Source organism: Sus scrofa, chromosome 2, assembly GCF_054392235.1.
Source record: "Sus scrofa isolate SSC_HxYL_T2T_F1_AM1 chromosome 2, Sscrofa_HxYL_maternal_Yorkshire_Landrace_v2.0, whole genome shotgun sequence".
NCBI lineage: Eukaryota > Metazoa > Chordata > Mammalia > Artiodactyla > Suidae > Sus > Sus scrofa.
This window is the reverse complement of record NC_139384.1, coordinates 154,558,826-154,578,944: the sequence shown is the minus strand read 5'-3', so window position 1 is coordinate 154,578,944 and position 20,119 is coordinate 154,558,826. Positions and strand designations below refer to the sequence as shown.

At 45.6% G+C, this 20,119-nt stretch overlaps 2 protein-coding genes across 24 annotated transcripts in view; one reads left to right on the top strand and one right to left on the bottom strand.

Moving 5' to 3' along the window:
* Positions 1 to 10,842, top strand: part of FGF1 (fibroblast growth factor 1) — a 107,456-nt gene extending 96,614 nt beyond the window's left edge. For 3 of the 5 annotated variants that reach the window (NM_001444842.1, XM_013987618.3, XM_013987617.3), the window contains 2 exon segments: positions 2,804 to 2,907; positions 7,603 to 10,842. In NM_001444842.1, coding sequence (NP_001431771.1) covers positions 2,804 to 2,907; positions 7,603 to 7,797 — 299 coding nt within the window. In that variant the 3' untranslated portion in view covers positions 7,798 to 10,842. 5 annotated transcript variants of the gene reach the window in all.
* The window catches only part of LOC146405800 (uncharacterized), a 474,542-nt gene that overhangs the window by 223,436 nt on the left and 230,987 nt on the right, over positions 1 to 20,119 (bottom strand). The gene's annotated exons all lie outside the window — the stretch shown is intronic.

The following is a 20,119-nucleotide window of genomic DNA, read 5'->3' as shown; positions in this document are numbered from 1 at the left end:
TTTAGCAGGTTTCGGTTTGGCCATGTATCGCTTCATTCTTTTTTGTGGCTGAATAATCTTCAGTTGCATACAGCACTGTAATTCAATTTGTTGACTTGGTTTCTCGATGGTTAGAGCTGAAAAACTCTAGAGATTGAATCCAAAGGTCCCCCCCCTCCATTTAACTAACCAGAAGACAGTGGCCTGGAGGCTCAACAGCCCCACCCTGCTGCTTGGTGACAAAGCCTTACAACTCTCAATTCAGCCTGGTTTTATTCATTCCACCAAGTGTTACTGGAAACACAGTTCAACATGTGCAGCTCACTGATGGACCGAGAGAATCACCTCTGCCAAGATGAGCCTAACACCACTCATTCTGTAAACACACATCAGCTGCCCCAGAGCGCAGGGCACTTGGAGGAAGGGGCACCAGAGACCAAAAGGGAAAGAGAACAGATAAGACCCCCACCCTTCTTCCACATGTGCATTTCTCTGAGGAAGCAGATGTAAATGAGTTAATCCCTAAATGCTCAATGACAGTGTGCATTATATGAAATGCCACAAAGGAGACACACTGGGACTGAGAAAGACAATGACGAGGGGACTAGAGTGGCTGGGGTCCCGGGGTGGGGTGGAAGGACTTGTGTGCGGAAGGCCTCCCTGAGGGAGGGGTTTTAGGCAGAGGCCTGGAGGGGAAGGACTAACTCCATGCATATTAAGGGGAGGAAGGTACCAGCTAGAGAGCAGAGCAGGTGCAAAGATCCTGAGGCAGAGCAGGGCTCGGTGTGTGCAGGTGGGGGTAGAGCAGTGACTCAGTGAGCAAGTGGGGTGACCCTTCTGGCCTGTGCCCTCATGACTACCTCCTGGTGCTCCCTGGAGTTAGGAGGATGGGCGGGAAAGGAGGTGGTGGCTTCCAGTTTTCCTCTTGTGAGTTAAATTGACTCCACCTCCCAGAGGAAGCCAGAGGAGGCCCTGAGTCTCCACAGCAAAGACTTCCAAGGACAAGAGAACTGCATCTTCAGTAAGGGTGATGGAACCATGTGTCACCCTTGCAATGAATCAGAAGATATGGAAAACAGAGGGAAATGAGAAGATGCAGGGCGATTAATAAGGAAGTGGTTACACGATTAAGGTGCTGCCACATAATGGAGCATAACTCAATGGGCAAAAAGCAGGAGGGTAACTCCTGCAGTACCTAAGTAGAAAGATTTCTAGTGTATTGTTAGGCAAAAAAAAAAAGATACAGAGCTGAATGGTAGCTTAACCATTGGTGCAGGAAACAAATGGCAGGAGGGAGAAAACGTGCATTTCTCTGACATGCATAAAATCTCTCTAGAAGGACACACTCAAAATATGTGTAAGAGGAGTTTGCTCGTTAGGCTCTGTCCCCCTGGGAGAATGTTCCTGGAGGATGGGGAAGGGTCCCACCTGCCCTACATCCCTCCGGTGGGAGTGGGAACCTGGGAGAGGCAGGAGGAAGACATCCACTCCCTTCTCTTCTGTGTGTCCAAGTCTGAAACCTGAGAATATAGTTCTGATTCATAGAAATTAACAGAAAGCTAAAAACAAGGAAGAGCAATGAGGGGTCTGGAGGTGGTGGTGACAGCCCTGGGTTCCTTCCAGCACCCCTGCCTTGGCCTCTGATGACCTTGACCCTTACAGAGGTCAGTAGATTCCCAGAGAGCTACTGAGGGCTCGATAGATTTCACTCATCATCGCAATCGTTGAGACCAAAGCAATTGTTCCTAAGGGTCCGGAATGCATTTCAAAGCACAAACAGAAAGCCTCTAAGCGCCTCCCTCCAGAGCCCCTGAACAAATGAGCAATCATCAAGCTGGACTACAGTGAGGTACCCAGCAGAGGGCAAGGCACCCCAGGAGCATCAGTTGGTATAAACGGGAGGGGTAACTCAGAGTATCTCAGTCCTTGCCCTTGACCTCAACGTTTCCCAGCCTTGGCATGTGGATGTTTGAGCTGATGTTCTAAGTCCTTGTTGGGAAGGGCTTCCCTGGGCATCACAGGAGGTTTAGCAGTCTTCTTGGTTTCTGCTCACAAGATGCCAGTAGCACCATCCGGCTCCAGTCGGGACAACGCCACGTGTCTCTAGACATGGCTGTAGAGCAAAGTCGTCCCCAGGTGAGAACCAGTGTTCCCCTCCCAGGGAGCTGCTCTGTTCTCCCCCCTCAGAAGCCAGGCTCTCCCCTCTTCCAGTAGCCAGAGGGTTTGCCAAAGAGGGTGGGAGTTGACTGACCTTCATGGTGGGTGAGCTTCCTGAGTTCCCTGGGTGCCAAGCAAGCGAACTTCCTGGGAACCTCCTCTATTTGGGACAATAACACTATCAGATTTTTACAAGTAACAGTGTCCACAGGAAGCTCCCACGCCAGGAAGGCCCGGGCCATAAAAGGGCACCCCCACCGGAGCAGGTTGATAACTGAGCTGAACACCCTCAGGCTGGCTGGCTGCCACGCTACAGTACCCCACAATCACCGTGGTGATGGAGCCAGGAGAGTAAATGCCATTTCCGCCCCCACCCATGCCCTGCCAAGTGCACTCAGGGTCATTTTGTACCAAAGAAGGTAGCCCAGTGGGGGCGCCTGCCCCCATCTCTCCTTCCCTTGAGAACACGATTCCCAGTAGACAGCTTTCTTTGGAGGGTGAAGAAAAAGGAACTGTGTTTCTGTGTTGTGATTAATTTGAGGCTCATCCTTGAGGGCTCTGTGAAATGAATGAGTAGAATTTTCCATGGCTCACTGTCCTGGCCGCCAGGCCCTATCGGCAAAAGCTTCGTGTTTATTTACTTTTGCTCATGTTATTTTTATTTCAGTTCAGCTGCAGCTCAGTGCGGAAAGCGTGGGGGAGGTGTATATAAAGAGTACGGAGACCGGCCAGTACTTGGCCATGGACACCAGCGGGCTTTTGTACGGCTCAGTAAGTATGAGGCTGACACGCTTCCAGATGCGGCCAAGGTTTGAGGTTTCCAGAAATCTTGTTACACTGAGTGATGCAAACTATAAAGCATCAATTAGTCTCTGTTTGTTATTTTTTCCAGCAGGATTCCCACCCTCCACCCTGCCTTATTTTAGGCACAAACATAAAAGAATTTCTTGCAGTTTTCTCTCAAAATACTCCAATGTATTATCACATAGACACAGGGAAAACATGGATTGAAATTTTAGTAACTTGTGTAGTCACTCGCTCCAGAATACCTGGTCCTGCTGCATTCATTCATTCCAAAAATGTTTCTTGAGCATCTATGGTAGGCTATATCGCTGTGTCTCTTAAGCTTTTTTACAAAAATTGCAGAGCCCAGATGCTGGCAGTTGATAAGTTATGCATCAAACTGGGGAAATAAGCTTTTCATTCTGGAAGGGTCACCTAAAAGGATAAAACATTTAATAACTTCATTCAACCAAGATTGATCAAATATTTCCTGTGTCTGGATAGGTTTGGGTACCGAGGGGGTGCAGAGATGGAAAAGCCACATCGCTGCCCTTTGGAGAAGCAAAGTCTAAGAGTTTATTGGCTAAAGTCCTCCTTATCTCCTGTTGCATCCCTCTCCTAGTTAGTGCTTATCCGTGTTTGACTCAGTACATATTGATCTTGCCGAGAAAAGAGAGAATAGCAGCAATCTGATTTGGTCCCTATTGGTATCTCTGGGAAACTATTTGAACGGAAAGAGGGCTGAAGCCAATGGCCACAGGTTTTGAAATTATTTCTGGATTTTGATGATCCTTTCTCATAACTGAAAATTAAGGTTTCACCCAATCCTTTTCCTTCCATTCCTGAAGATGTCAAACAAAAGGCAGCCAGCGGGTGGGGGCGAGGGGGGGATTTTAGTCTGGGGCTCCCTTTAATTTCTGTTAAATTGCCAACTGAAGCTGTAACCTCAGCCAGAGGCTGAGATGTGAACACAGCTCATTGTTTTCACGTTGCCCACTAGGGCTCAGGAGACAGACCATCCGAGTAATGGGTAGCTTCTAGTAAGCTGTCTGCTGAAATAGCGATTGATTTGGACAACTTGAAAGGGTTTGGAACAAGGCATTGACTGCTACTAAGGGAGAAGATATTTTTTTTTAAGGCCTGGTCTTCTAGTCGATAATAAAATCAATAGACCAATCATTCAATCTCAGATGCGCCCTTAAATCTCACACCTCCGCCACTTGGGCAAGCTGCTCACCTACTCAGCCTTGTCTGAAACAGGGGCAGTAATCGGTGATAACAACCACATACTCACATACCCGAGAAGAGTCAGATAATGCCCAGAACCCGCCCACTGGCACAGCAGTGATAGCTACAGGCTAATCAGTTTACAAATTCCTAACCCTCATTATTTCTGAGCTTACATTTACAATCTTATGGTTTTTCCTCCTTTACATCAATTCCACCGTTTATTAAAACCTTCTCTTGCGTAAAAATCTGAGGGAGAACCCTCCCCCGATCTGATTTCCTCTAGGCTCCAGACCTCCCCCTTCTCCCACTATAGTCCTGGACAAGACTGCTGTGCCTGAAATATTCACAGGGTCATCTTAATATATGATGCTGAGTAATTTCATGTTCTCTCATCGATAAAGAGAATTTCTAAAACACCTCAGATATCTGCCTGATGCTCTTAACCAATTTAGGTATTCACCCATCCTGATGCAAATCTGTGTGTGTAGAAAGGACATATTTATTTTAAAAAATAAGTATGAAAGGCTCTAAAACATAAGATATCTTTATCTCTGGGAGTGGTGAATGGCTGATTTTATAATACATGAATGCCTTTCTGTATTTCCCAATTTCCTACAGTGGGCATCTGTCACCTATGTAACTGGGAAAAACATGCTAAATAGAAAGAAGAAAACAATTATAAAACAATAGGCACGAATCAACTTTAATCCCCAGGCCTGTGGCACCACACAAAGTGTATCGTAAGCGTTGACAAATCCTGGGTGAGAGACAGATGGAGCATCTCCAACCGGGCCTGCTGACTCAGCCTGTGACTCAGCCATTCTGTGTGTGTGTGTCAACCACTCTAGTGTCATAGACACCTCAGGTGGGGGATGTGGCCGTCCTCAGCTTCGTCACACACAGACCTGACACCCACTGAGGGGCGTCCTGGGGTGAGTCCTCCCTGCAGGAGAGTGGGCAGCCCACACGGGTCCCAAACTCCCTGTCTCCCCCGCCCCCCAACAATGAGCATCCAACAGTCATGTCTGGATAAGTTCCTCCAGAGGCAGCAGAGTCACCTAATTAAATATCACACCGATGCCCCATTTGCTCTAAAAGGATCTGAGTGTCTCACCCAGTTGTCACTGCATTAGCCTATGGATGAATAAGGAGCAGAATACTTCCTGTCGCATGGTTCCTTACTAATCAAAGTCCACTTTACCGAATGCTTTACGTGATCTCAAGAATCAAATTACATTCATTGCCTAGCCAGCGAGCACCTACTATCTGCAAGGCCCCGGGTCTAGGGGGTAGACACAGGCTGACAAGATTCCATCTCTTCCTTCAGGAGGGTTGACAGCCTAATGGACAAAACATGCCTACAAATAAAGAATAAACAAGAGGATTGGAAACCATGAGAAAGGGTGACACTAACCATTGCAGGTGAAAAGATAATATAGAGATCACATGACTTGGAAATGGAGTGAAGTCACTATATAGCAAAAGTTTTGTTTTTTTTTTTTTTTTTTTTTTGCTTTTTGCTTTTTAGGGGCTGCACCTGCAGCATAAGGAGGTTCCCAGCCTAGGTGTCGAATCTGAGCTGCAGCTGCTGGCCTACACCACAGCCACTCCATCTCTGGATCCGAGCCACAACTCCAACCTATAGCACAGCTCATGGCAATGCCAGGTCCTTAGCTCACCGAGCGAGGCCAGGGTTTGAACCCACATTCTCATGGTCTTCTAGTCAGGTTTGTTACCGCTGAGCCATGACAGGAACCCCTACAGCAAAAGTAATTTAATACTTCTGTTTTTGGAGTTCCGACTGGGGCTCAGCAGTTTGAGAATCTGACTAGCATCCGTGAGAATGCAGGTTCAATCCCTGGCCTCAATCAGTGGGTTAAGGACCTGAGGTTGCCACAAGCTGTGTGTAGGTCAGATGCAGCTTGGGTCTGCCGCTGCTGTGGATGTGGTGTAAGCTTGCAGCTGTATATCTGATTTGACCCCAGCCCGGGAACTTCCATATGCCGTAAGTGTGGCCCTAAAAAAAAATAAAATTAAAAATAGTATTTTTTTATTCAAACATAATGAACATATTCTAAAATCTTGACATATAGAAAGTTCAAAGAACTGCGATTCCTCTCAAACAGATGAATTCCGAGTAAAAAAGTAATTGTTGGTAGATATTTTTAATGTACTTGTGCCATTTAATATGTCAAAGGTATCTTTGCAGCTTAATAAATTTACAGGTACATTGGATTCCACTGTTTGGATGTATTACTCTCCATTTAACCCATCACCGTCTCATGGGTGTTTATACTGCTTCCAATATCCAATAGTTCAATTCTAGAACATCCTTGAAAATACAGTTTTACACCTGCTCAACTATCCTATCAGAATCCATTCCTAGCAGTGAAATTGCTGAGTCAAAGGTAACACATATGTTACATTTTTTATGTACTGTCAAACTCTCCTCAGAAAGTTTCCACCAATTTATCTCACCAAAAGCATGTGAAAGCCCATTTCCCACCCTCTTACTAATACTGTGACGTCTACATTTTTTTTACCCTTTGCAGATACCACAGCCAACGTACGTTAAATCATGTTTTAATTTGCATATTCTTTCTAGTGAGATTAAATATGTTTCAATAGGTTTATTGCCTGCCTTTAAAACAGCAGATATAGCGTGCCATTTTGCTAACATCCTGAGTCTATGTCCACACAGTCTTATCTATGTCTCTCTGTGTGGTCATATGTAAAGCCATAAGGAATGATATCCATCCACTGTTAACAAGTGCCTATATCTGGCCTAGTGGGCTTTCAGGTGATTTTTTTTTTTTTTAAGTTGTGATATCTTACAAGTACCACTCTTTCAATAAGTAGCAAAAAAATAAAGCAATTTTCATTAAAAAAAAAAAACAACTTTAAGTTTCTAGGATACATTTTGTGCAAGCATTTAAGGTCATCCCAACACTGAGGTAAAACCCTGATACTGTTAGTGAGACACCAGGACGTCCAGTGAAATCAGTAGGTTTTCATTTATTCTCCAAGACTGAACTTAAGAACCCCCATTGCACCACAGTCTGCTTTAACTCATTTTGGTCCTTTCTCATGGTCGGGCCTAGGTTCCAGGCCCTCGCAGAGACAGAAGACCCAGCCCTACCCAGCCCTTCCCTTAAGGCTTAGTCATTCAGGATCTCCCCATTGGGAGACTCTAGGGTCCTGAACACAGCAGATGTGAGGGGAGCTTACATAATAGCAGATGTACATTGAAGCCTCATGAAGCACTGGGTCCTGTTCCAAGTCCTCACTGCTATCCTGAGATAGGCTCTGTTATTTTCTCAATGTAACTGAAGAAGAAAGTGATGTACAGAGAGCTGCACTAACTTGCCCAAGGTCACACAGCTAAGACCCAGAGGTATTCCGTCTAAAATCACTCACTTATGGTTCCACTCTCTTCTGCTTTTATTTCTTTAGCAGACACCCAGTGAGGAGTGTTTGTTCCTGGAGAGGCTGGAGGAAAACCATTACAATACCTACACATCCAAGAAGCACGCAGAGAAGAACTGGTTCGTTGGCCTCAAGAAGAATGGAAGCTGCAAACGCGGTCCTCGGACTCACTATGGCCAGAAAGCCATCCTGTTTCTCCCCCTGCCAGTATCCTCGGATTAAAGAAATGACCTGGGTGCTGACCACGCTGGAGGAGCCTGAGGGGTCTGCACCCGGGTGACGCCAGATGATGCCCTTGACCATTGGCTGCGCTAAGCCCTGGCCCACAGAGCCTGAATTTGTAACTCGCTTCTAAATGCCCAGCTCATCTTTTTTTTTGGTAGAGCCCTTCACCCTGGCACAGTTTGGAACAGAGGGACCAAATGGCTTTTAGGGGCCTACTGGCTGGCCAGTCGGGTCTGGTTTGGAAATCCAGCTGCCTCTGGGCATTCACTGCCAGCTGCAGCTCTCAACATAAAAGTGGGGCCGAGTGAAATGTGAGCTGGGGGTCGCCAAGTGGGTGAGGAGGTAACTGCCTACAATTCCCTCCTCAGAGTAAACCCCACCCGAGGGTCCCCCAGATGTCTGGTGTGACTCCATGTCATCCTTTCAATACTCTGAGAAGCTGAGCAGAGAAGCCTGTGGCAGCATTAGAGGAGGGCAGCTTTCCATGGGTGGAAACAGGAATGATGAAATCCCCTCTCAGGAACAGAAGGGATTAACAAGGCAAGGCTGGATTCTAGTGGATGCCTTAGAAGAACAGGATCTCAATGCCCAATAAATGACCTGGGCGGCTCAGGCACCAGAGCTGAGAAGGAGGGGGCTCAGGCACAGGAGTGCGGAAGGAAGGCACGGCCTTGGGAGTTGATGTGATCCCCAAGGCTATTCAGCAGCAGGAAGCCCCTGGAGGAGGTCAGGTGCAGAGCAGAAGTGCGTTCTTGACCAAAGGGTTGGCGAATTCGGGCTGGGGGAGGGGGTGTGTGAGGGCTAAGAAGGAAGGGGAAATGAGCTAAGAGGATGATTCTAGAAGTGCGAGGCAAAGAGAAAGGGCTGCCATGACCAGCGCCTGACCACCAGGAGGCAGAGACTTTGGGGACCGGGGCAGTGTGCAGACATCTCCTTTGACTGCAGATTCTGGTTCAGTGGGTCTGGGTGGGGTTTTTTCCCCTATTTCTAATAAGCTCCCTCCCAGGCGCTGGAGATGCTGCCTCCCCACCCCCACCCTATATAAACCACAAGGTCTCCAGGTGTTAAAATGAAAGGGGCTCAAACACCAACTATCCCCAGCCACACCCTTCAATATCCCTCTAATCCTCCTGCACTCCGGCAGCATCAGCAGTTCTGCCTGTGTCCTGTGTTGGGAGCATGGCTTTAAGGCGCTTTGGCCCAATGCCTATACAATGCCCATTGAGAAGATACACAAAAGCATCCTTCGAAAATGTTAAACCCTTGCAAACAGCTTTTCCCAAGAGGCCATTTGAGTTCCGGTGACTTTGCATAAACACGCTTCCTGCTTAAGTAAACCTGACCCGAGTGGCTAGCTACTTAGAAACATTGTTCATCTCTGACATGATACTGTTGCCATGCGAGGACATTTAATAAGCCATTTAAATTTACTGTGAGCCTGTACCTTTTTGTCACATTTAAAAGTAGATAGCTCAAAGGCAGTTCAGAGAGCATTCAGTCACTGAGAATGATAATAAATAATAATGTACAATAAGCTCAATTATCTACTCCTTAGACTACATTTGCCTATGAAAGGAGATTTTTCTGTTTTCCACTGTGCTGTTAACAATTACCCCTTGAAAACGGGGACTCTTAAGCAATGACATAATTGTAGATTAGAAGTGATAAGAGGGTTAGCTCGTGTTTTATAAGGAAGCCATTGTTAATTGAAAGGTAATTCCTCAGTCACTGAGCTGTATTTCGAAAGGAAGAACACCAACGTGTTGAAGTGACAGCGCAGGTGCGGAACTGAACTAACACCAACGATACCACTCTGCATTTGTACCGCCAAACATGTCATAACTTTTTTGGGTTTTGTAGCTTGGATGAGACAGCTTTATTTGGGTAAATCTTTGTAGGCAAGGTGGGGCTAGTGCAATGTGGCTCGACATCTCTTTACTATGAAGATTTGGCCAGAAAAAGGTACCCAGAGAGGAAATACAAGATATTTATAAAGGCTCATGGTTTTTAGCGTATGAATCAAATTCAAGGATGACATTGGCCAACAAAAATGAAATACTGTGGCTAACAGTGAGCCGGAAGTCTGTGATTGCAGAGACGCAAAGCATTGAAAGCAAATAGTCCTGTGACCTTGACCACCTCGACCCAGTCGTTGTTTGTGTGTTTGGTTCAGGAATGTGTAGGTGCCAATGGTGTGCCAGGCACCGTGCTGGGTACTAGGGCCCTTGGGAACCTTGTCTGTCTGGTTTGCTGCTGTCTTCTCTCCCAGGGCATCATATTTATGACGAAAGATGCTGGGGATTCATTTCTTTCAGTCAAGTAAGAACAGAGATGTCGGAGGTTCCTGCTGAATGAGCAGCAAGGCCCAGAATCCAGAGTTTTTGGAAGAATTAGCAACCCCCAGCCTAAGATAATCCCCCTACTGAAGTTTCAGAGGACACGGAAAAGGTAAACCTAACATTCCAACTGCAGAACCATGTCAGGTCAGGGTAACTGCTTTCAAATCAGAAAAAAGGGCTGTTCGGTCTTGTCAGAAGAAGGGGGTGGCAGCTCCCCGCTCCGTTTGGAACATACTCCCATTCCTTCCTTCAACACGGAGCCGTCCTGTGGCTCTCTCTCTCCCTGAGTATGTCCTGGAGCCATCTGCCTGTCAGATGCCTCTCATGTGGATTCATGTCTAGGCCAGCTGTTATGAGTTGCCTGACATTCTGTACAAAGCATCAGGAGCGTATATGCTTTTGATTGTTTTCAATGGGAAGGAGGAGATGGCAGGAATCTGTTTCCTTGGAAGGGGGGATAGGTAACGCCTCCTCAGGCCAACCTTGTGTACTTAACAGACTGGAGCATCTCGTGGTACTGAAGACCAGGGTCCTTGTTTTGCATTGGAGGAGACGGAGCCCAGGTCCTCAGACTTGGAGAACGAGCTGTTCAACCCCCTGAGCTCCTGGGCTGCAAAGCAGACCTCTGAAGAAGATGACTGTCATTTTATATCACTGTTTTTTGCACCTTAAAAATATTAATAAATGTTCCACTTACAGGTGACAATGTCTGAGTTTCTGAGCATCACTGGGTTGCATCTTCCTATGGAAGGACTTTGCCAGCATCCCTGAGATGTGGCTGCTTTGTTTTCTAGCTCGTTACCAGACAGGAGACTTTTAAGGCTGATAAGAAAAACATTTTTCATTTTGTTTGGAAACCTAAGGCCATACTAATGCTTCTCCAGGGATCCTTAGGAAGTTTGCCCCATCAAGAGCCAAGGACCATAACTAACCCAGCTGACACTATTTCTTCATTGTAGCATGTGAAATTATGCTACAATTGGAGAGCTGACCAGCCTGTGCTTTGGCAAAGATATAGTGACCTGAAAAAAAAAATCTAAGGACTTATAACTTTAAGTCAATAGCAACAGGTGCGTCTATCTCCAAAGCCTTGATGTGGGGCTAGAAGTTTGCCCATTGGATTTTCTGAAATTATCATCACATTAAAAAAACGTCTCCTTCAATAAACTTTTTCATCTTGTGATGCTTTTTTCTGGCAGAACCAGATCACATATGTGCAACACGTAAACACATGCACATGTGTGCATCTATAAAAAATAGTTGGCTGGTGTTTGCCCACTCAGCTAATTACATATCACAACCAATCCCTCCTTTTCCTTTTAAAGTTGCCTAAAGCATGGAGCTCCTGTCATGGTTCGGTGATTAACAAATCCAACTAGGATCCCTGAGGATGCAGGTTTGATCCGTGGCCTCGCTCAGTGGGTTAAGGATTCAGTGTTGCCATGAGCTGTGGTGTAGTTTGCACATGGGGCTCGGATCTCGAGTTGCTGTGGCTGTGGTGTAGGCCGGTGGCTACAGCTCCGATTCGACCCCTAACCTGGGAACCTCCACATGCCACACCTGCAGCCCTGCAAAGACAAAATAAATAAATAAATAGTTGCCTGAAGCAGTATTTTTCTACTTTTTTGTAGCTCAAGCCATCCTAAGAACTACATTTTCTATCACAACCCCTTTAACATTTACACAACTAAAACCCAAAATGTCACAAAATTATGTATATGAAAGGCACTAAGATTTTTCTATTACATTCCACTAAAAAGTGCTGGTCAAAGATCAATTGGATGGGGAGTTCCCATTGTGGCTTAGTGAGTTGAGAACCCGACTAGAATCTATAGGATGCTGGTTCAATCCCTAGCCTCGTTCAGTGGGCTAAAAGGCCTGGAGTTGCTGCAAGCTGCAGCGTAGGTTGCAGATGTAGCTCAGATCTGGTGTGGCTGTGGCTGTGGCTGGCAGCTGCAGCTCCAATTCAACCCCTCGTCTGGGAATCTCCATATGTCACAGGTGCAGTCCAAAAAAGAAAAAAAAAAATCAATTCAGTGGGGTCATGACATTTGGGGTCACAACTGCAATTAATAACACTGGCTTAATGCAATCATTCTCCTTCCCAAAGATGACCAGACCCTATGAGGATACTGTATTATGACTTCAGTGTTTGCAAAGACACGGTTTGTTCTTGAATAAATAATGTTAAGAGGACATCCTGTTACCCAGGAACCATCTGTTTGGAGGGCGTGATGATTCTTTTAGCTAGTCTGCTACTAATCATGCAAAATGAATGCATGGATGCAGATCCCACAGGCACCTACTACTGCCTGCAGTGCTGGTTGGAGCAGATTTCTGCTCTCAGAGCCTCAGAGATTTTTGACCCTCTCCCCTTCTATGGAATTCTCATCACTTGGGTCTTTTGTTTTTTTTAATCTTCTTTTTATGGCCACACCTGCAGTATATGGGAGTTCCCAGGCTAGGGGTCGAATTGGATCTGCAGCTGCCAGCCTACACCACAGCCACAGCAGATCCGAGCCATGTCTGCAACCTACCCCACAGCTCACAGCAATGCTGGATTCTTTCACCTACTGCATGGACAGAATCCACATCCTCATGGATAGGAGTCGGGTTCTTAAGCCACTGAGCCACGACGGAAACCCCTCACCTGGGTCTTGAGGTCTCTCCCTCCCTAACTCTGATGGTCTTGACGTCATTGCTCTCTCTTGCCCTCACAATTCCCACTTCATAACCATTTCTAAACCCAGACATGAAAAGTGCACTGAGCCAGGAAAAGACTAGAAACTCAGGGCCTCAGGGCACATTCCCTAGCCCCCAACACTTTCTGGAAATAATGCTCTCATCTACCTTAAAAAAAAAAAGTACACCATTCATGACTCAGTCATAAGATAAAAGCCGTTGCTTCTGGACTGCATCTTATTCAGAGATTCAAAAACTCCCATCTTTGCTGAGCCAATCAAAAAGTATAATTCTAAATGCCCTAGATGTTTGAGGGGGTTCAGGTGTCTGAGAACTGGCCTCTTATGGGTGAACACAAGACAAATACAAATGCAGTCATCACCTTTCAGATTTTTCTGAGTGATGCTCTGCCTGCCGTGGGGCAAGCAGGAGAGGGGATCCTAAGCCTGAAGTGCTTTGGGATGGTTGTCAGCATATTCACTGCGATACATTAAACAAAGATGTACCTCTAGCTGCACTTTCACAAAGTAACGCGAATTCTTTTCAGGAGCAGTAGTTCAAAGTCAGAATCTTTGAGCCCAACCAAGCAGAGGGACTTCTTTGTTTTCCATCTCAAGATGACTAAGGATTTGTTTGACAAGCATTAAAGCTGAAATGATGGCTCATAAAAAGGGGCGCCCCTCCTTCTGACTTGGCTCCCTAAACCTGCCCTTCACTCCCAGAATGACGCCTTTGCCACTGCACATAAAATTTACTCGAAAATCTAGGCAGACAGCTCAGTGCTTGAGACAAGGGGCTCTGACACTGGGTGCTCTGGAGTCCAGTGATTGACCGGATATCCTCTCAAGTTACAAGGGAAATGTACGAAGTGACTATTGGGAACTTTCTGTAACAGGGTACCCACTTTGCGGCAGACACATTGACCACGATATTCTACCCTGGTAGCTTTCCACCAGAGCCCTACCATTCAAAAGAGCAACCAGGTCCCACACAGCCTGAAGCTAGCAGATGGGTGTGCTTTATAAAATGCATATACTGTAGGACCCTGCCAGAGGCTCTTCTGAGGGGTCTGAGAATGTCTGTGAAGTGGGGAGGAGGGAATTTCCCAAATTGCTTCCTTCTTTCTTGGCTTCCTACTATCGCATGGGCTAAATTTATATGTTGAGCAGCAAAACACTGCTGTCGATTTGACTACATCAACAAGCAAAATCTCCCCAGGTCCTTGATGTGCTTCTCCATCAGCCTTAAAGCAGGCTTGGGTCTTCCCTGTTGGCAACTGGGTTCCACTTCAGCATTTGGCTCACTCGGCTGCAGAATTTGGGGATGGAGCTGTAGGCAGGCAATTTGTGCAAATCATCACAGAGACAGTCTTCATGGCGATTTTCATATTTCATGTTTTCTTGCCTTGGGAGAACAATTTTTTTCTAGTCTGACCCAGAGACACGTAAGAGCAAGATGTTCAGTTACTTTACTGGTTTGCCTTGGTCCAACACTCTTTCTCCAGAATGAGTTACAGGCATGTTATATACTACCGTGCTTTGGGTGAACTGCAAAAACAGGACTATTCAGGGCCTGGAAATGAGAGCTGTATTCAGAGTTCAGTCATTTCCTGTCAAAAGAAATGGTAAAATCTATGGCATTCTCAAGATAGGAACACTTGCATTAGGAACCCTGACTCTGCCCTGGGAAATTCTTAGTGTTTTAGGACTGACAAATTATTCCTGATAATACGGGATAAAAAAATGCAATCCAGAGTGGCTGTGCAGAGAGAATAGACGAGAGGGAAACGTGTTTCTTTCTTCTTGGTGCTACTGGACCATATCATAATATTTATTTGGTTTTACAGATTGCTTGAAAATGTGTGACTCCCAAGTAACTTACAGGTCTGAGGAGAGTAGCATAGGGCAGAAAGTGATTCCAGCCAGTCCAGTCCTCAAGATAAACAGCAGCAATATGCTGAAAATGAAGCATCTTCAAAAAAATACAGAGGAGTTCCCATTGTGGCTCAGCGGTTAACAAATTTGACTAGCATCCATGAGGATGTGGGTTTGGTCCCTGGCCTCACTCAGTGGGTTAAGGATCCAGTGTTGCCCTGAGCTGTGGTGTAGGTCACAGACATGGCTTGGATCTGGCGTTGCTGTGGCTGCGGTGCAGGCCCAGCAACGCAGCCCAATTGGACCCCTAAGCCTGGGAACCTCCATATACCATGGGTACAGTCCTAAAAAAAAAAAAAAAAAAAAAAAAGAAGAAAAGAGAAGAAAAGAAAATGAAGCATCTTCCCTCAGCTCCCTCACGAATCCATCCCTCAGTTATTGGGAGCCTAGCACTCGGGTGAAGCAGGGTCTGATCAGGAGACAGAAAGCCGGCCAATAATTTAAACAGGAAAACTGTAATGGAAAGAGCAATAGGAACAAGGGATGGAGGGATTGACTAAAGAGAGGGCTAGAGAGATAAAGTAAAGATACTGGAAGAGCAGGTACAGGGAGCAGCCCTTTGACCAAGGCTGAGGAAAGCACTTGAAGAAGGAACAAATACGCAAGAGGCCCTTCTCTGGAGGATGAGAGGCGGACTTCCTAGGGAAGGTGGGGGCCTGCCCAAGGGAGGGGGCGGATCTCTCCCAGTCCTTCAAGGAGCTTCCCACTGCAGCACTGGTGACTGCAAGCAACTTGCTCAGGTGCCAGTGACACTGGAGGTTGTGTACCGCTAGGTCTCCAGCAGGAAGTAGCCCACTGGCCCCTGTACCAGAGGAGCAACAAGAAAAGCACACGAACCCCAGAGAAAAGCCCCCTCCTCTCGCAATGGCCCTCCAGCGCCCTCTACTGACACACCTTAGGTTGCATCAGCTGACAAATGAGAAATGACAGCAGAGTCCATCTGGTTCCAGCACCTCTAAACAGGGCAAGGAAGGAAGAAATCTGGAGCAGAGGGGCAATACTTTGGCAGCTGGCATAAACGTGATTTAGAAACTGGGCTCGACCCGGGATCAGAAGATAAAAACAAAGGTGGTCCTTGCCCTTTAAAAGTGTGTGACAGCGGGGAAGAACATCCCTACGGAAAAGCACCATGTTTTTGGGCTCTGTCCCCTCTAAAAAAAATGCCATCTTTCTAAGCCCGCTAAGCTTCTCTGAAGTCCACCACTGATGTTCAAGGGGCTTTCTTTAGATAGTACTAGGTCAGTCACTTAACAGAATTCAGCCCAAAGCAATGCAATGTTCACATACAGAAGAAGGTGGCCTTGGCGTCAGACTGGATGGGTTTTGGAATCCTGGCTCTTTCATCTACTGACTTGGTAACTTGGGGCAGGTCCTCTCTTTCCACCTTTGTAAAATGAAGGACAGATGGTAGCAACCTCACAACCTCACAGGCTTCTTGGGAAGATCCGATGAGATGGAGGTAGGCAAGTATTTTTAACACAGTATCTGGCATATGATAAGGACTGAATTAACAATTGCTATTATCTTTATAAAAATATAATTATACATATTATATAGTAAGATAGGACTTAAGATGATCTTTCAGATTCTCCATTTAGGTTTCCCGTCATTATTATCATGAGTCCATATTTGGAGAGAACTTGCTTCATAGCAAGTCATTTGGAAAAGACATAGAATCCTTTTTTTTTTTTTTTTACTTTTATTTATTTTTTTTTCCCACTGTACAGCATGGGGACCAAGTTACACTTACATGTATACATTTTTTTTCCCACCGTTTGTTCTGTTGCAGTTTAAGTATCTAGACATAATTCTCAGTGCTACTCAGCAGGATCTCATTGTAAATCCATTCCAAGTTGCATCTGAGAACCCCAAGCTCCCGATCCCTCCCACTCCCTCCCTCTCCCCCCCGGGGAAGCCACAAGTCTATTCTCCAAGTCCATGATTTTCTTTTCTGTGGAAATGTTCATTTGTGCTGTATATTAGATTCCAGTTATAAGTGATATCATACGGTATTAAGACATAGAATCTTAACTGAGGCCAAGCATACATCTGGGAGGCAGAGGTTACGTTATGTAACTGTCCTGTTGCAATTTGAGCTGGTTGGTCCACACCTGGGCTACTGTATCTCATTTTAGATGCTACATAGTAAATGAAGTTTTTCAAATTTTAAAAAATATTATGTGGAAGCTAAAAGACGAGTAGGACAGGGCCAGAAAAAAACACATAACAATAACAACAAAACTGCAGAGGAAACTAGGTGAGTTCAGTTAAGAGAAGACTTAACTTAGGTCAAATATTAACTATCCATATTGCAATGACATATTAAAAATACTAAAATGAAATCGCATGGCTCTCTTTAGATGGTTCAAGGGTCCTTTTGTTTTTCTTGCTCTGGTAGTCAAGATGAGTACAGGTATTCGGAATGTGACAAGGTTTTTGGTTCAGTACAAAGAAAAAAAACCTTTTCTAACAGTGATAGCCACTCCAATTATTGTTGAAGCAAATCCCCAGACAGTGGTTGATATCGGCCATTTTTGGGGATTTTCACATGGAACCTAAGCACCTATAGTTGACTGTGAGGCATCGTCCAGGTCTCCCTCCAGAAATGACCCTCCCAGCAAATGATGCAACCCACAGGGCTTAATTTCCAAAATACACAACTCAGCAACAACAAAAAGGAGACAATCCAATCAAAAAATGAGCAGAAGACCTAAATAGACATTTTTCTCCTAAGACATACAGACAGCCAAGAGGCACATGAAAAGGTGCTCGAATTGCTAATGAGAGACATGCAAATCAAAATTACAGCGAGGTACCACCTCACACCACTAAGAACAGCCATCATTAAAATGTCTAAAAATAGCAAATGCTGGAGAGTGTGTGGAGAAAAGGGAGCCCTCCGACACTGGTGATGGGCATGTAATTTGGTGCAATCACTATGGAAAGCAGTATGGAGCTTCCTCAAAAAGCTAAAAATAGAGTTGCTGTATGATCCAACAACTCCACTTCTGGGCATACCCAGGCAAATAGATACATGCACCCCCTATGCTCATAGAAGCCCTATTCACAATAGCCACAACATGGAAACAAACTAAATATCCATCAACAGATAAAGGGATAGAAAAGAGGTGGTACATATATACAATGGGATACTACTCAGCCATAAAGAAAGAACAAAACAATGCAATTTGCAACAACACGGATGGAAGTAGGGATTCTCATACTAACGGAAGTCAGTCAGAGAGAGAAAGGCAAATACTCTATTATATCACTTATATGTGGAATCTAAAATATGATACAAATGAACCAATCTATGGAACAAAAATAGATACACCGAATCTATAGAGAATAGATTTGTGGTCGCCAAGGGAGAGTGGCGGGGGGTGGAGTGGAAATTTGGGGTTAAGAGACGCAAACTACTACATATAAGATGGATAAGCAACAAGATCCTACTGTATAGCACAAGGAAATATATTCAACATCCTGTCATAAAACACAATGGAAAAGAATATTTAAAAGAATGCATGTTAATGGAATCACTTCACTGCACACCAGAAATTAACCTAACATTGTAAATCAACTATACTTCAGTTAAACAAAAAGGAAGAAAGAAAGAAAGAAATGACCTTCCCAGTTTGAGAGCATTGCCTGCAGGCAGTTGATCTTGGTGAGGAGAGCTGCCTTGCTCAAGAGCACGCCCCTCCAAGGTGATGGTCATAGATGCACAACAGCCTTTGCCTCAATTTTGGACAACTCCAAAGGATTATTCCAGCTTCAGACCTTCTCAGGTCAGCTGAGGCCTCCACACTGAGACTGCCTCAACTTCTCCTCCTGCCCTGTTGTGCTTCCTCCCTTTCCACAATGGTCCCTAGTACACCTCCTACATGCGAATCTTCATCACAGAGTCTGCTTCTCAGGGAAACCCTGCCTGTGACAATACCTGTCCAGGATGCCAGAGGCACTGCCACGGTCCCCTACAGCTCCGTGCTGCTACAGTTTCGGGGCATCCAAAGCTGAATGTTCTAAGCCTACAAAGTACAATCTGTATCTACTGTGTGCAACCAGAAAAATGATCCTGAAGACAAACCTCAGCCTGCTTTCTAATCATCTGACTTGTGGCGGGCCTGATGTCACTGGGAGGGGCTTTTGTTGAGTCACTAAATTGTTCAATCACTCGTCCAGTCTTTCAACAAATCCTTATGAAGGCCCCATTATGCACCAGGCTTGGTGGGTGCAGTGGTGCACATAAGGGTTCTTTGCTGGAGCTGACTTTCTAGTGACAGGAAACATATGAACAAAGTCATTCCCAAATTCCAGTCATTTGCATACTGCTTCCAAAATTTCTGCCTTTATGCCCATGGCCTGATCACAGTACTTCTTATTCATATGAAAGGTGGATTCATGGTTTTATTTATGTCAGGCCTACTGTAAGCTAAAATATCCACAAGAGGATAAGCCACTGCTATACAGATATTTTCATTGAATAGTTATTAAAATAAACATAGAACTTAAAAAAAAGAACACTTGCACATCACCTTTCCTGTATACTTTGGGCAAATTCTACAAAGCAATCTACACAAAGGATCATACAGGGGAATACAAGAAGTGCCCAGTGTCCTCAGAACATATAACGGGGCATTGAACTTATGGGCATCCCTGAGGCAGGGAGCTGAAATGTGCAGGAAGAGTGAGAGTTGACTAGGTAAAGAGGTGGAGAGAGGGCTGCGAAGAACATTCCAGATAGAGGCAGCAGCATGTGCTAAGGCCCTATGGCAGGAGCGAGCACAGTGCCAGTGGCGCCAAGAGTGGAGATGGGGGGTGGGGTGGGGTGGGTGCATGGTGTGACCTGAGGACAGCCAGTGGGGAAGAGGCCAGCGATGGAAGAGGGAAATTGGGTAGAGCCCACTCTCCAGCCCGCGGCGAGCCAAGTGGAAGCTCCGCAGCACCATCATCCTCTCTCCCCCCTTTCCACCCTCAACGACGGACTTCTATCACTTCTCCAGACCCTCTGCCAAAGAACACAAGTCATCAGTATCAGCATGCATGTTCCTGGCCCCGGTACAAATCTGGACTGTAAAATCTATTCCAGACATAAAACTTGCGGGGGGGGGGGTGGGGGTTGAGCTTATATTTTTTCAATGTTTAGATCCTCCCCTGAGACTTTTATTCATTCCATCCAGCAGGTGAAGTACAGGCAAAGGCTCTTTGCTCATAACAAATCCCCTGTATCCAAAGGAAAAGCAAGGCTTGCCAGCAGAGTCAAGGGTGAGACAGAAAACAAGGAAGATGTGATTGTGGATTGGAGGCTCAGTCTTATGGAAAACATGCGCTAATTAGTGCCTTGGTGCTGCACTTCCAGAGATT